Source organism: Diospyros lotus, chromosome 5 (assembly GCF_014633365.1).
Source record: "Diospyros lotus cultivar Yz01 chromosome 5, ASM1463336v1, whole genome shotgun sequence".
Taxonomy (NCBI): Eukaryota; Viridiplantae; Streptophyta; class Magnoliopsida; order Ericales; family Ebenaceae; genus Diospyros; species Diospyros lotus.
The window spans coordinates 42399031-42413925 of NC_068342.1; the positions used below are offsets into that span (position 1 = coordinate 42399031).

At 34.6% G+C, this 14895-nt stretch overlaps 1 protein-coding gene across 2 annotated transcripts in view; it reads right to left on the minus strand.

Annotated features, from left to right (window-relative positions):
• Window positions 1-3310: 3310 nt before the first annotated feature.
• LOC127801044 (lon protease homolog 1, mitochondrial-like) overlaps window positions 3311-14895 on the minus strand; it is a 36470-nt gene continuing 24885 nt past the window's right edge. Inside the window, exons 11-21 of one of the 2 annotated variants that reach the window (XR_008022935.1) lie at window positions 13817-13988; window positions 11883-12007; window positions 10160-10290; window positions 9953-10057; window positions 9685-9798; window positions 8728-8895; window positions 6435-6536; window positions 5759-6022; window positions 4360-4872; window positions 3796-4105; window positions 3311-3695 (exon numbers count right to left, since the gene is read on the minus strand). Coding sequence is in view for 1 of the 2 variants with exons in the window: in XM_052335845.1 (XP_052191805.1) it covers window positions 3920-4105; window positions 4360-4872; window positions 5759-6022; window positions 6435-6536; window positions 8728-8895; window positions 9685-9798; window positions 9953-10057; window positions 10160-10290; window positions 11883-12007; window positions 13817-13988 (1880 nt within the window). In the remaining variant the exon portion in view is untranslated. Of the gene's footprint in view, window positions 4106-4359; window positions 4873-5758; window positions 6023-6434; window positions 6537-8727; window positions 8896-9684; window positions 9799-9952; window positions 10058-10159; window positions 10291-11882; window positions 12008-13816; window positions 13989-14895 lie in introns of both variants that reach the window. The other variant, XM_052335845.1, reaches the window with a different exon arrangement.

Here is a 14895-nt window from a genome sequence, read left to right on the forward strand (position 1 = left end):
AAAAATTGGATAGTTTCACAATATGATGTGTGATACAATTGTGCTCCACAGGTTTGGATAGTGTTAATCCAGTGATATTCTTCCTGCAGGCATGAATTTTATCAGAAAAAATGTTTTTGTGGACTATGGTGAACAAATAGTATGTTCACATTACTCAATATTTGTTTGATTATCTATTTATTCTGTATGGATCATAAAGTGCTTATTTGAACTTCTGGAAGAAATATGTGCCTAATTATATGCATGCATTTGTTTTTCTTTGTTTGGATGCCTCACAGCTTAGTGTCACCACCATTGATGTTCCTGGCCAAGTACCTACAATTTTCAGCCTCGTTTACTTGGAAAGGTAACGCACAAATGGGTCATGTTGTTGTATATTTGTTCTTGTGTACGTAGATCCTGTGGGATCAGGTATGTATTCAATTGGACAGGTTGTAGAAAGATTGAGGACAGTACTAATCTTTTGCAGATTTAAAATCAGTGAAATGAGGAAGATGTCCACGTAGTTAATTGTTTGCAATACATCATTGTTTGGAATGCTGGTCTAACTGATCTGATCTTGAATATAGTTCTGTTTTATGCATTGGTTGGAGTTGACTGTTGATAGCAGCCTTTCCCTTTGTTTTGTCTGGTCTACAAAGATTGAAATTGGCCTAGCCAAAGCTGAGACCATACAGTGGACTTCTCTTGAATTCAACAGGGAAAATGCTCTTGTACAGAGGGTTAATATATCATCGGTAGGTTTTTGTACCTTAACCAAATGAATCTTCATGGCTCCAAGTGGAGATTAACACGACTATTATTGATTAATCAACTGGTGCTGCTTGTTTTACATGGTTTATGACCTTAAGGGCAACTTGTATGTGGCATTGAAATGTAAATATTTGTTCTGGATGGACTAGAAGATTGGTTCCTCGAGTGTTAAAAGAGGACTAGAGCACTCCCTATTTGTGTTTAAAATCTGAGAATTTGGAGTCTAAGGAGCAACTGAGTGCAGTGCTTGAAGAGTCTCTGAGTATTTGATTGATTAAATTCTTAAATGGTGGGTCCAAAGCAAATAGGAAAGCAGTTCTTATAAGCAATTCTTGAAATACTATAAATAAGTGGGAAAAAGAATTTCATAAAATTTTGGGTCCTTGCTGCTTAATTCTGTTCTGCTAGTGCATTTTACTGTTTGTCCTCCTGGTATAGAACAGTACTGCTATTACTTGTATCATATGGTCATGGTTAGGTATTCTCAAATGGCTTGGGAGAAACACAGTTGATGGGTTGTTTGTAGAAACTATATATTTTGTGGATATTTATTTGAAACATCCCCAGTTTAATAATAAACAAAAGATGTGTTGTTTTTGCTAATTTAATTAAGAACATGTTCCATTGTTTTTGCTGCTTCTGCAACAACCAAAACTAAAAACAGAGACCCCACAAGCAAAGATGCTATCACATCTCATGATACAATTTAAGTATTATTTATTTAGCCCTTTTGTATTGCACGCTTAAAAACAAACTGTAAAATGGATGGAGCTTTGGGTTTGTGTTAATCTGTTTCCACTGGACTTGAATGATGGGGTTAGCACATCTTAATCCTGCATATGAGGTGCAGCCTAGCCTGCTGCCTGCCATGACTGAATTCAACAAGGGAAGGGAATGACTTGTTTAGTTTGGTTATCTTGTACATGGAGCCAGTGCTGTGCTGGTTTCATTTATGAAATCAAATGCTTGTGCCCCCCTGATTGTGTTTGTGGCTTAATAATAGACCCAGTAACGTTGTTCTTCTTCTGATCTTCCTACAGGTTGAGTGGAATGGGACAGTGCTCTCAACAAACTGGAAAGAAGTGCCCTCCAGACGGCATGGAGTTGAAGAAATGGGAGGAATACTAGACTTTTGGCTCCTGTCTGGAAAGTAACCGTAATATTTGGGGGTGTGGAGTGTCCTATTTCCTAGATGGTGTTTTCTAATGGGTCATTTGCTAGTGACATACAAAGTTTTGCGCTTTCAAATTTTGATGGTTTACACTTTTTTTAGGGTAGGGTTTTAATTCGTAGGTTATAGTCTTTAAGTTTGTGATTTTCAAGTTAGGTCCTCAATATGATATTCTATATTATTTTTTGAATTTACTTGTTTGAATAATTTTTCGGAACGCTTAGTTATTGTTTTTATTTGTTAGAATTTACACTAGAGATTGATAAATTCTAAATACTAAAAATATTTTTCATTTAGGGGAATGATAGAAGAAATATTTTTGTACTAATAATAATATTTCAGTCTCAGCATTATTTTTTTTTTTTTTGGAATATTTTTTGACTTTTTAATAACACTATGTTTTGAAAACACCAAAATAGCATCTTCAAACATTTTCATATATCATAGATCTCCATAATTTGATTTTAAGAATGTATTTTATTCGATACTTTCTACTAATCAAAATGATATCACTTGTTAAAAATTTAACCACAAATTTAGAAACATAAAATAATAATAATAAACAGGCTTTATATATCACCTTAACCTTAAAACATAAAATAATAATAATAAATAGTATAATATATTATTAAAAAAACAAATAAGTGATCATTTAAGCAACTTAAATGAATGTAGCAAACCCCATCTTAGATTTTATGATGATTACATAAATTATTATCATATCTTAAAAATGTTATTTAAAAACTATTTTTGTATTATTCATGTAATAATATGTTATATTATATTAATATAAGAATGTAAGTAAAATTTTCCTTTATTTTTTAGATTGGATCAAAAGTACCACATAATCTAATAATTAGCTTTCTTTTATTTTCTTTATGTGAATTAGACTCTATACTAAGTAAACTTGAAATTAAAATTTAAAAGAAAAAATAAAAAAATATATACAAAACATATGATGTATAAAAATATCTTAGAGATACTATTTCAATGTTTTTAAAATAATTTTTTATTATACGTAAAAAAATATCAAAAATACATTTTAAAGCTATAAACTATTTTATAATATTAAAAAAATAACAAAACACGTTATCGATTTAAAAATATATTTTTTGTTTCTAACTCAAAATTTATATTTATTTTTAAATTAAAAAATTATTTTTAAAAAATTTTATTTTTTTATTTACACATTTCGTCCCGTTTCTACTCCCTAATTTTTAAAAAAAATTCATTTCCTTATTTTCAATTTATATTGTTTCTATTTTCCATTTTTTATTTTTGTGCAACCTAACAACAAACTCAAACTTACCCTAAAAGCTTGTAGTGTCCTATTAATCAAGGTCTACTTTAAAGCTACACATATGTATATAAATACACACACATATATTGAGACTCTAACCCAGGCCACAAAAGAATTAGGAGCCAAATTTTATTTTGAATCACAAATGGGTGGTTATGTAATTTTCGTACAAATCACAAGGAATAACATTGTATTTGGCGGCCATTACTACAACAAAGATAACTATTTCTTTTCCAGCCAGCCAGCCAGCCACCTCAGCTCAGCTCACAAACAGTATATGTTCCCTGTCAACTATATTATTTATGCCTTAAGAAGTCACTGTAATGTGCTTCCCACCACCATCAGGCCCAGACCATCCTCCCTTCAAATCAAATCAAAGTGAGTGAACCAAACAACCTTAACGTAACCTTTAGCTAATTAATACGCTATTTGAATACCATGTTTTGAGTGACTCTGATGCTCTCTACTTGCCTGGACAAAGAAAAACAAAATGAGAGCAAGTGAATTGAACCAACACCCCCCCACCCCAACAAGAAGAAGAAAAACAAATTTGTGCTGAACAACAGCTTACAAGTTGGTTTGAAGCATATATATATATATATATATAAATATAGGCAGCCACTTGGAGAAGAAGATGGACGTCTGAATCCAGAAAATTGTAGATCATATTGCAGGAACAGATGGCAAAGTGTGCCTTATTTTTCGATATGCTGATCCTCACTAAAAGCCAAATCGAATATTTGACTGTAGTCATCTACAAAGTGAACCTCAAGCCCCTCCTTCACATTGGATGCAAGCTCATCAAAATCTCTTCTGTTAGCTGAAGGAAATATGATGGTCTTCACGCCACTGCGTTTTGCTGCTATAGTCTTCTCCTTAACCTGATTTCAATGCAAAATAAGGCACGGGGGCAGGGTTCAATGCTCAACTCAATAAAATGACACGTAAATTACTAAATCTTGTGAACATATATCATGTGCCAGTAGGAGACAGACGGCTGCAATGAAATTCACCATGAAGAGAGAAGTAAAGGACAGTTCAAATCCAGGCTTTTAACCACCTAAGCATTAAAGATGAAATTTATCAAGATGACAAAAAAAAAGAAGAGGAAGTTGTTGCAGTTGACTTGACTTACCCCACCAATAGGAAGTATTCTCCCAGTTAACGTTACTTCCCCCGTCATTGCTAGGTCTTTCTTAACAGCTTTCCTCGTGGCAAGAGACAGCAACGATGTAATCATGGTGCAACCGGCACTGGGTCCATCCTTTGGAGTGGCTCCCGCAGGGACATGCAGGTGAAGCTTGGAATTAGCAAAGAACGGACTGTCTGGCTGTTTCTCATGCAATATTGCTCTGGAAACTGTGTGAGCAATCTGGGCACTTTCTTTCATCACGTCTCCAAGTTGACCAGTGATATGCAAAGCCCCTTTCCCTTCACCTTGCTCAACCTGAGTGGTCTCTATGTAGAGGGTGGAACCACCCATTGCAGTCCAAGCAAGACCCATTACAACACCAACTGGTGTTTGATCATATATGCGTTCAGCATGGAAAACAGGTTTGCCAACAAAATCAGACAAATTTGATGTGTCAACCAAAACTTTCTCATCTGTCTTACTCACTTCACTTTTTTGGTCAGTTTCCTTGTTGGCCTTCAAGATGAAAATTGTCAACAAAATAGGTATCACATGCTTAAATCAAAGGATTTCTAGACAGAAACCAACTGCTTCAGTATTTTCAAAAATTAAGGTTGCGTTCTTTTTACTGTTTTCAAGTTATTTTTAGTTTTTAATTTTCTAAAATAATGAAAATGCATTTTTGAAAACAAAAAAAAAAAATTGTAAAGAAAACTCAAAACAACAAAAAGTTATTTTGAGTGTTTTACTCCAAAACAAACTCTAAACTCAAAACACATTTATTTATATTTTATTATTGTAATGGAAAAAAATATTACAAAATTCATTAATATTAAAATTTATATATTTTTTAATAATATATTAACATTAAATATTTATAATTTACTGAATAATCAAATTTATTGAATAAAATATCATTAAAAAAATATTTTCAAAATTTCAAAGAGAACGTATTTTCTAATTTTCTGTTTTGAGAAATAGTTTTTCAAAATGACAAAGAGAATACGTTTTCAATTTTTTAAAAATAGACTATCAAAACAAAAAACTGAAAATAAATTCAAAACTCAAAATTGAAAATTAAAAAGCAAAGAGAACGCAGCCTAAATTTTTAAGGTAAAGTCCAAAAATGATAACCAAGTCTTATTTCTAAACAGAGCAAGAACACCAACTGTAAAATTCTTTCTACATTCTACAAGGAATTCATGATTTAAATTAAGCATATCAAAATCAGTAAAAGGGAAAAGAAAAAAGGATGAATTTTCAAAAATAGAAGACAAATAACTTATATTAGTAGAAATGCCAAATCCATGTTAAGACTATTTCTTCCTTCACTGGCATCTTATAGCTTTTCTTTTTCTTTTTTTTTGGCCTTTCTGAAAGGTAATATAAAATTCATTAATACCTCTGGACCAGTAAGTTGATCCGCCGAGCCTTGCTTTTCATTGGCTGAGAGATCCTTCTGCACACTCGCTGTTCCAATTGAGGCCTCAGACACCATTTCAATACTGCTACTGTCTACTGGTTCAGTCAAGACCTCAGCCTGTGCTACAACCATTGTTTCACCAGATTCACTGACAGAGTCTGCTTTTACTTCATTAGGTCCCACATCTGGACCTCCAACTGGAGGTTCATTTTGTTCTCTTTCCCGTACAAGTTGCAGGGCAATCTGGAAATGACAAATATTATTGGCATTACGCAAAAGCTAAAATAACTCATTACTCAGGGTCATTTTCATCTCCCTCCCTACCCAAAAGTTTTAGTATTATAATAGGCAGGAATCTACACGACCGTTGTTCTCCAGTAGTTCCTGCTGATATCACAAAAACAATTGCTCAACTAATGGAAGGGGAGGTCCCTGCCTTGGTCCTGTAAGCTTTGGGGCCTAGGTGCCCTTTCACCTAAGCAATAGGGAGGTAAGTCAAACAACCCCTTTGTGAACACCATAATTCATGTATATCTAACCAATTAGGGAAAGTATAACCCAAAGAAGCATCAACAAATGCTGATAACAGTCCTCTATGTGGCTGCTCCAGATAACTCAAAACTTGTGAGAAATTAAAATAAACATTGCAGAAAACCTTGCGGTAAATCTTCTCAATCTGCTTCTGAAGATTCCGGACACCAGCTTCCCGGCAGTAATTTTCAATTAAAGCAAGGAGAGCCGCATCAGTTACCTCAACCTGAAACAAGTTAGTTCTCAAGGGTCAACGGTCAAAATTATTAGAAATATGGAAATATTAGAACCAAGGAAGCTCCAAACATGTCTGAATTTAAGATTATCGAAGTATCAAGATGTAATTGACAGAAAAATCAATGGCAAGTCACTGAAAACCATACTACCATATTTGCTAAAATTCAACTTGGGAAAGATTAAAAATCACCGTATTGTGCTAAAATTCAACTTGTTTTCTAGCAGGCCAGTATACTCAAGCAAAGACAAACATTTGTCTCAACTAGTTAAACTTGTTCAACTAAAGTTCCAGAAAAACTGCAAGCTTGGCAATTTTTGCAGTATCCATAGAATTACTAATAATGAAAGAAATTTACAACAAAGACACATGCAGTATCATCCGTTGATCACGCAAATTGTAACAGTATTAGTACACAAAATGTCTGGACCATGAGATGAAGTTAAAGTGGCAAGACTACCAGCTATATGGCTACCTTGGTGGTAGCAATGATCATTGTATCCACACTGGATAGAACTAACCACATGTGAATACAGCCCAATGAGCAATATCACATGGACATGCATACACCAGAGAATAGCTATGCAACTTGCTGAATTCTTTTGAAGAACAATACAAGCAAAGCAATGATGACAAAGAACGGATGTCTACTACACCAAGATTTTAGAACTCCTCCACCAGGTATAAAAATGAAAATCCCAATTTCATTTGAACAATAATTGGACAAAACAAATTCAGCTGAAACCTCAAAATATTCAAATGCTTTTGAAGGTACTCATACTAAGAATTCTTGAAAGGAAGGCCCTTAAATATGATTTTGGTTTTAGTCAAAATTCAGTTCAATAAGTTGGTTGAAATTAAAGAGGAGACAAGTCGGTTTTGGTCAAAGATAAGAAAATATTCATGGTTCAATTTTTCTCAAATCAGGATAAAACACTATGTGCCATACATACAACAAATCTAGATTATAGTTGTCTTATAAAATTTTCCTTTTATCTTTAATGAAATCTTACTATTAGATAAAACACTAGATGCAATTTTCCATGTAACCATCATGCCTTAATTCTAGAGGAAAAATCCTTGTTAATCTCTCAATCTTTTCCGATATAACCCAAGATACCTGCTGATCTTTTCTTAGCATGACTTGATCTTCTGGTTTCAATATAGCATCGTCCACACTAATATTTTTATTAAACTTAAATTCCATATACTCAGTTTTCACTCTGCTTAACCTTTAAATTCTAAAGTGTTCCTCCATATCTCAAGCTCAATATTCATGCCTTGTTTTCTCTCATCCACCAACACAATGTCATCTGCAAATGGCATACAGTACAACACCTCTGCTTGGATATGTTTAGTGAATTCATTCATTACTAGGACAAATAAGGGCTTATGTAGATGCTTGATGTAATCCCATTATAACTTGAAAAGCCTCAGTATCTCCTCTACATATTCTAAAGCATTTGTCTGCTTGATCAAACGTGTCTTTAATAACCTATATATAAGCAATTCAAACTACTTTTTTTTTCTCTAAAACCCTCCATAAGACATATCTAGGAACCTTGTCATAAGCTTTTTCTAGATCTAAAAAGCACCATACATGAATCGTTTTGTTTATCTCTATATCTTTCCATTGGGCACCTCAACAAATATATAGCTTCCATTATTGACCTACTAGGCATGAAACCTAATTGGCTTTCCAACATCTTGGCTTCTATATTCTTGTAAATAGATACCAAAGTGTTCCTCCTCCACCCCTAACTAGCGTATGTCTATGTAAGTGGTCATGTCAAATGTATGTGACTACCTATGCAGATGTAAACATGGCTTGAAAACAAAATAACCCAAAATTAGTAAAACCACTTTAACAATTCGAAGAAAAAAAAATCCCACAGAACTTTAGCTAAGTCAGGATTTTCTTTGACAGCCAGTAATATATACCATGGTGCAGAATTAAAAAAAAAATTACTGAATAATTTATCAGGAATATATTTTTCTTATAATGTATTGATACTCCAAGAATATACAGGAAATATTCCAAAACATGAATAGTTACACAATCTTGATCTCCCTGTTAGAAAGTTATACAAGTGTTCAATTATGTTACCTTCCAAAATGAGAGAGAGAGAGATACAAACATCAATTTTAAAGAGTGAAGATAGAAAAAGGTAGTAGTGAGCACCTGATCTGGCTTTATGCCACAAGCTTCTCGAGTAGATTTCTCCAAATAATCTCTAGCAATGTGCATTTTCTCATCAGTGATATAACCAGCAATAGCAATAACCTCCATTCTGTCCAAGAGAGGATTAGGAATCATTTCCACGACATTTGCAGTACAAACAAAAAGAACCTGCAAAGAGAAGTAAAGGCATGGTTTCATGATCACCCTATTTATATTGCTTAATACAACTCATGATGCACCAGTAAAGTTGAAAAAGAAAAAGAGAAAATGGAGAAGAAATTTCAAAATCACTAACCCTATTCAAGACCTTATCATGCATATGAAGAAAAGTAAATTTGTATATCAACAGTGTACTTCACACAATTGAAGTACAAACTCTTTAAAATTTAAAATATACAGTCATTATGAGTATGTGGGCAGTTAATATAATAGGGGTGAAACTAAGTTACCATTTCTGTCAGACATTTATATGCGATCTCTAACAAGTTTTTTTGATGGATCAGAACAAATATAGCAATACATAAGTACTGTGTGGTCTTATCTATCTATTACTTATCTGGAAAAGAAGCAAATCCAGAAGAAGAAAAATTCCTTCTTTTATTTGTTTTCTTTTCCATGAATAACTAAAATGTTGTACAGACAAAGATCACGGTTAATCATTTTCTTTGAAAACATAAATTCATATAATTCCAGTCAACAGTAATCCTACAACACTCATTTCTTGGTAACTGATACATTAAATTTATGCAACTTAGCAGAATCCTAACTAAGAAACAGACGATCAAATTGATGAGACTTGTCAGATTCAGATAAGAATCCACCAAGGTTCATTATAAAATTGAACAAGCAGAATTCAAAGCAGCAAATTGGTAAACGTGCAGGCTGCCCAGTAAGAAAATCTGGAACTTCTGGTCATAAGCAGAATCTGTGGATTGATACCACTATACAATGACTAACCTTTGATAAGTCAATTGGAACATCAAGATAGTGATCTAAAAAGTTAGCATTTTGCTCTGGATCAAGGAGCTCCAACATTGCACTTGCTGGGTCCCCTGTATGTCCCCTCCCCAACTGCCATGAAAATAAGATTATACTTCAAATCATCATCATAAACATTCATAAGCTTCAACTTGTCAGACATTTGTGTACAACAAAGACAACCATTCTGAAGAGTACAGAAAAGAGTCAATCAGTTGTAGAGTTAATCAAGCCAGCCGTAAAATACCTTATCAATCTCATCAATTAGGACAAGAGGATTCGCTGTGCCAACATTTTTCAAGCACTGCACCATCTTTCCTGGCATTGCACCAATATAGGTTCGGCGATGCCCCTGCATGTGGTTTTGGAAGTCAACAGTATAGAATGATTTTGCACAATGCTAATGTACAGTCATTTATTAATTTGTATTGCAGTTCTAAAGTTAATGGTCTACCTTTATTTCAGCAACATCAGACAATCCTCCAACAGAAAATCGGTAGAACTTACGGTTCAATGCACGTGCAATTGAACGACCAATGCTAGTTTTGCCCACTCCAGGAGGGCCAGAGAGACAAATAATCTTTCCTGAGATTGACTAGGGAAAAGAATCAGTAACCTTGTACCCGATTTCTTTTAAATTGCAAAAAGGAAGCAAGCAGAAAAGGGAGCATTTTTTTTCCCCCTTATTTATTTATGCTAAGTTTTTTTTTGGCTAAGTAAATAGTTTTTTGTTGAAAGTGCGTGTGAGAATGTGTTGTGGGCTGGAGTGAGCAGCATGGAGGATCATGTCTTGTGTATAGATGCATTTATGTTAGCATGCAGGAATTGCTGGCAGAGAGTGCCAAGATAAGGGTCTTTAGAACCTCTCTCAAGTTTAAGAAAATACAAGTAAACATCTTTTAAATTTCACATATGTGACCTACATTACAAGATAACTATGTGGATACTACAATAGCAAGCTGCAACAAGGATCACTCTGGCCTTCACCCAACCCAACCCCTCTCTGCTCCATGCAGGGGGGGTGGGGAGAGAGGGAGTAAAGAAAACAAAACTACAAAAAGCTAAAGGGAGAACACAGAGGAGATATGTTAACAACCCCCCCCCCCCCCCCCCCCAAAAAAAAAATAAATAAATAAATAATAATAATAATAGCGATAAACACAACAATAATTGTATGTGCACGTCCATTCAGGTCAACTCAAATATTCCATATTCTTCTTATGAAAGGGTCGAAGGACTACAGAGTCAGGAAAAGAAACAAGAATTAAGATATAATTTCAATGATATACTCCCAAAGAGGATATTTATACCTATCCTCATCTTGTGGAAACAAATCATTATTTTGCAGTGTTTCGCAATGTTTTGATGAGCTTTGATGTGTTTCAGAATGTTAAAGTTGCAAATATTGGAATTTCAATTTTCCAGTAACGGCTCGTGTCATTCTCTAAGGAAACATAAGTGTTTTGGCCATCGAAACAAAGCAAAATGGAGTTCCTCGAAGTGTGAAGTTGCATATCTACCAAAGTGAAAAAGAAGAACAATGGGGAGCAATAAGATGATAATGATAACAAATTAAGTATGACAAAGGAGGCTGAGAGATTAATTGAATGTTAGCTAGCTTGTTATTGTCAATCTTAAAATCGAATTCTTTCAAAGAATTATTTCCTTTTGATTGCAGATTATTCTTTTTAGAAACAGCATATTACCAAGTTCAATTTTCCTCATCTAAAAATGGAGCACTTTCGAGGTTTCTTGAGGAAATTCCCAAGAGGGAAGAGTTGAGAGCAAAATAATGATGTTCTTTGCCAGAAAGAATGGAGAAAAACAATAAACACAAAAAAGAAATTAAACAACAGCTCACTCATAAGGCTCAACTGCAAAAATGAACTTGTTTCATATGATCAGAAAGCCCTTTCCAAAGTGTGCCCCCCCCCCAAAAAAAAATATATATAATAATAATAAAATAAATAATAAAGAAAAATCCCAATTTTTCCATAGAACAATGGTACTTCCAATTTATAAACAATTTCATATGTGAATTGTAACTGGAACTATACTAGACTTGCATCAACACTAAAAAATTTATAATATGATACATGAGATGTATAATCCTGAAATGAATTGGAAAATCAGGAATGATAAAAGAAGAAGAAGAATCAAATGGAGTGTTATTAAACCTTGTGAGATTCCTCGAAGTTTTCCCACTGCTATGAATTCCAATATCCTTTCCTTCACATCTGCCAACCCATAATGGTCTTCATCAAGAATTTTTTGTGCCCGAATGACATCAAAATTCTCATCACTGCACTCAATTTGGAAATGTCAAAAAACATGTTTGAGGGTTTTAGAAGTCCACTTTGAAATGTACTGTCACCGTCAGCCACCAAAAGTTTAGGTGAAAACAACCCAAGAAATGGAAATTTGAGCTTATGACTGCAAGATTGGATTTAGGATAATGAAGTTTTATTCAAATTACTATGGACCAAGCATCTAAAACACAAACAGTGTCTACAAGAATTGTCATAAATAATAGTAGAAACAAATGTGACAGAATCAGGGTGGTGAATGACATGATCAATGGCACAAGAACTCATCTGAGAATCTTCAATGTAAATAAGGGTGCACCCAATGCACAAAGTTTCCAGCTTTGCGAGGGTTAGGAAGGCTCCCTAGTGCATTCATTTATTACCAAACTCAACCACAAGTGAATTATTCAATCAGCGAAAACATGAGAGAAATGAAGGGAGGTCCATTACTTAGTCATTGCACTTAATAATTGCACAGAACCAAAATGCCACAAAACCTTCTCACCCCAAAATCTCAATCACCATGAATCTAACCTCCCTTCTAGCTTGGCCCTGGACCTTAACCCATTATATGTTCATGCTTCAGGTAGCTAAAACATCTGCCACTCCACCAGCTGAACAAGCCCAAGTCAAAATCTCATCCACCCAAATCAACAATCCTGAGGAACTCTCCTCTGGCTTGTACCTTTCAATTTTATAACTCTTTTAACAATAAGTCTTAATCATACATGCCTGCCACAAGTATCCTCAAGACAAGGGCAAGCAAATCGAGAATACCAAAAAAGGTATATTATTTCATCAGACAGCCCTTGCCTCAATCAGTGTGGATCATATTTCCCATTTCATTGGATACTAAAGGGTGAGTAGAGGAAGCACAAATATTTATCTTTGTGAATGTGCAATTGAAAGTTGAGGTTTTTCCCAGCAGAGCACAGGAGTGGTGGAATGGCTATCTAGCTTCAAGAAGTCATAGCTATAGTTTACCTAAAATTGAAGATGTTGTAGGATGACCTAAAGAAATGGAACAGGCTTTAGTTTAATTTGAGATTCAGAAACCTTGGGCCTGTTTCCCACAATTTTAATCAAAATTTTCTATCACAATTTAAGACCGGTAAAAATTTAATTTGGATTTGAGAAATGTTAACTTCTTGAACACTCAAGTCAAATGAGGATAATGGAAACAATAAGTGAAATGAATTTCAGAAAATAAAAATGGAAAGTAATAAAACAAAGATCCATTGTTACATATTAGTATCAATGGATTAAGTCTTTTTGTGTTCGCTTTTGAAAAGAAGCGGTTGGAATGTGCTGGAATGTGCCATAACACCAATAACAAGAAACACGAGTGCCTCCAAAACTGAAGCCTTATTTCAAACGCATTACTAGTCCCAAAATCTTCACAGATTTTTTAGCCAAAATCACACTGCTGCTCAGGCAATTCTGTGAAGTGACAGAAATAACACAATATCTTAAAAGCTAAAATATAGGAAATGCCGTGCATAGTATTTTTCTCATATGCAATTTGAAAGGACTTCAACTCAACTCTCTATTGGGACCACTTTTTTTTGTTTTTGTTTTGGGGGGTTGGGGGGGTGTGCTGCAGGCTATGCTAAGGTGTTCCCCTAAGTGGCAAGAATTGTTCTGCAATGAAAAAAACTAAAAATAAAGACAAAAACAAAATTAAAATCCTCAGGCATAAAAACAGGTACGCCAATTAATGAAGCAAGCAGAATGTGCAGTAATCTCATCAAGCTTAGCCACTACGCATGATAAGGATCATTATATCTTAACAGATGAGTGCAAACCTGTAATCACCCCAAGGTAACGCAGTCAGCCAATCAAGATAATTACGTGTTACATTAAATTCGCTTGAACTGGCCTCTAGCAATTGAAGTTTTGTCAGTTCTTCCTCTATCACTTGCATTACATGAGGTGGACATCTCTCCCTTTTTGGCTCAATTCGCTCCCTAAATTTTGCTGCACCAAGGTACAAAACAAGAATCATGTCCACCATCACATACAATTAGATCATTACTAAAATGCAAACATCAAACCAGGGGTTTTGAACAAGTCAATTCAAAGTTAAGGTTTCCAAGTTCAGCTTGCCAGCCTCAGGCTACCTTTGCACCTGGCTCAAATCCAACCAAGTCCAGCAAATGCTCAAGCTCATTTACAAGTTTCATAAAGAAAAGCAAAGACCTGGCATAAAGAAAAGCAAGAATAGTTTCTTAAATCTCTTCCCCAATATACAAAAACATACTAAGCCTTTATTCCAACTATGTGTGTAATACCCAATAAATTGGGATTATTGGAGAATAAGCATTTTATTAAGAAAATGAAATTTCGGGGAAGATTGGTATCTAAATAGCCCGAAAAATTGACCGAATCAATTGCAGAAAGTACCCTGAAACCGAGATGCCAAAGAAAAATGATGTGGCATTAAAGAGCATCTCGAGAAATGATTTTTAGCATCGAGGGAAGTCGAATCAGGAACGATTTTCGATACAGCTAAAATGCAACTGCGATTTAGGCTGCAAAATCGAATTATCGTATGAGACTTCTGGGAACTCAACGGAACCTTGAGAGGGCTCATATTCGTTATGTAGAACAACCCTTCAGTAGTTTCAGGAAAAAACGAAAGGGTTCACGACCAAAATGAAGATTCGGGCCTAAGTCCAATTTCTTAATTTTACCGGAGGGAGGTCGAAATGACATTTTTTCGGAATCTTCGGGGATGCAATGAAAAGTATAGAACTTGTAGGTCGCAATAGCACTATTGGGAAGCTCAGGGGCTTCAAAAAAAGGACCAAAAGTTCAAAATGAGAAGAAGTTGGGGTCAAAGTGCAATTTTGCAAAATTGCACAAAGAGCAATTTTGCCATGGC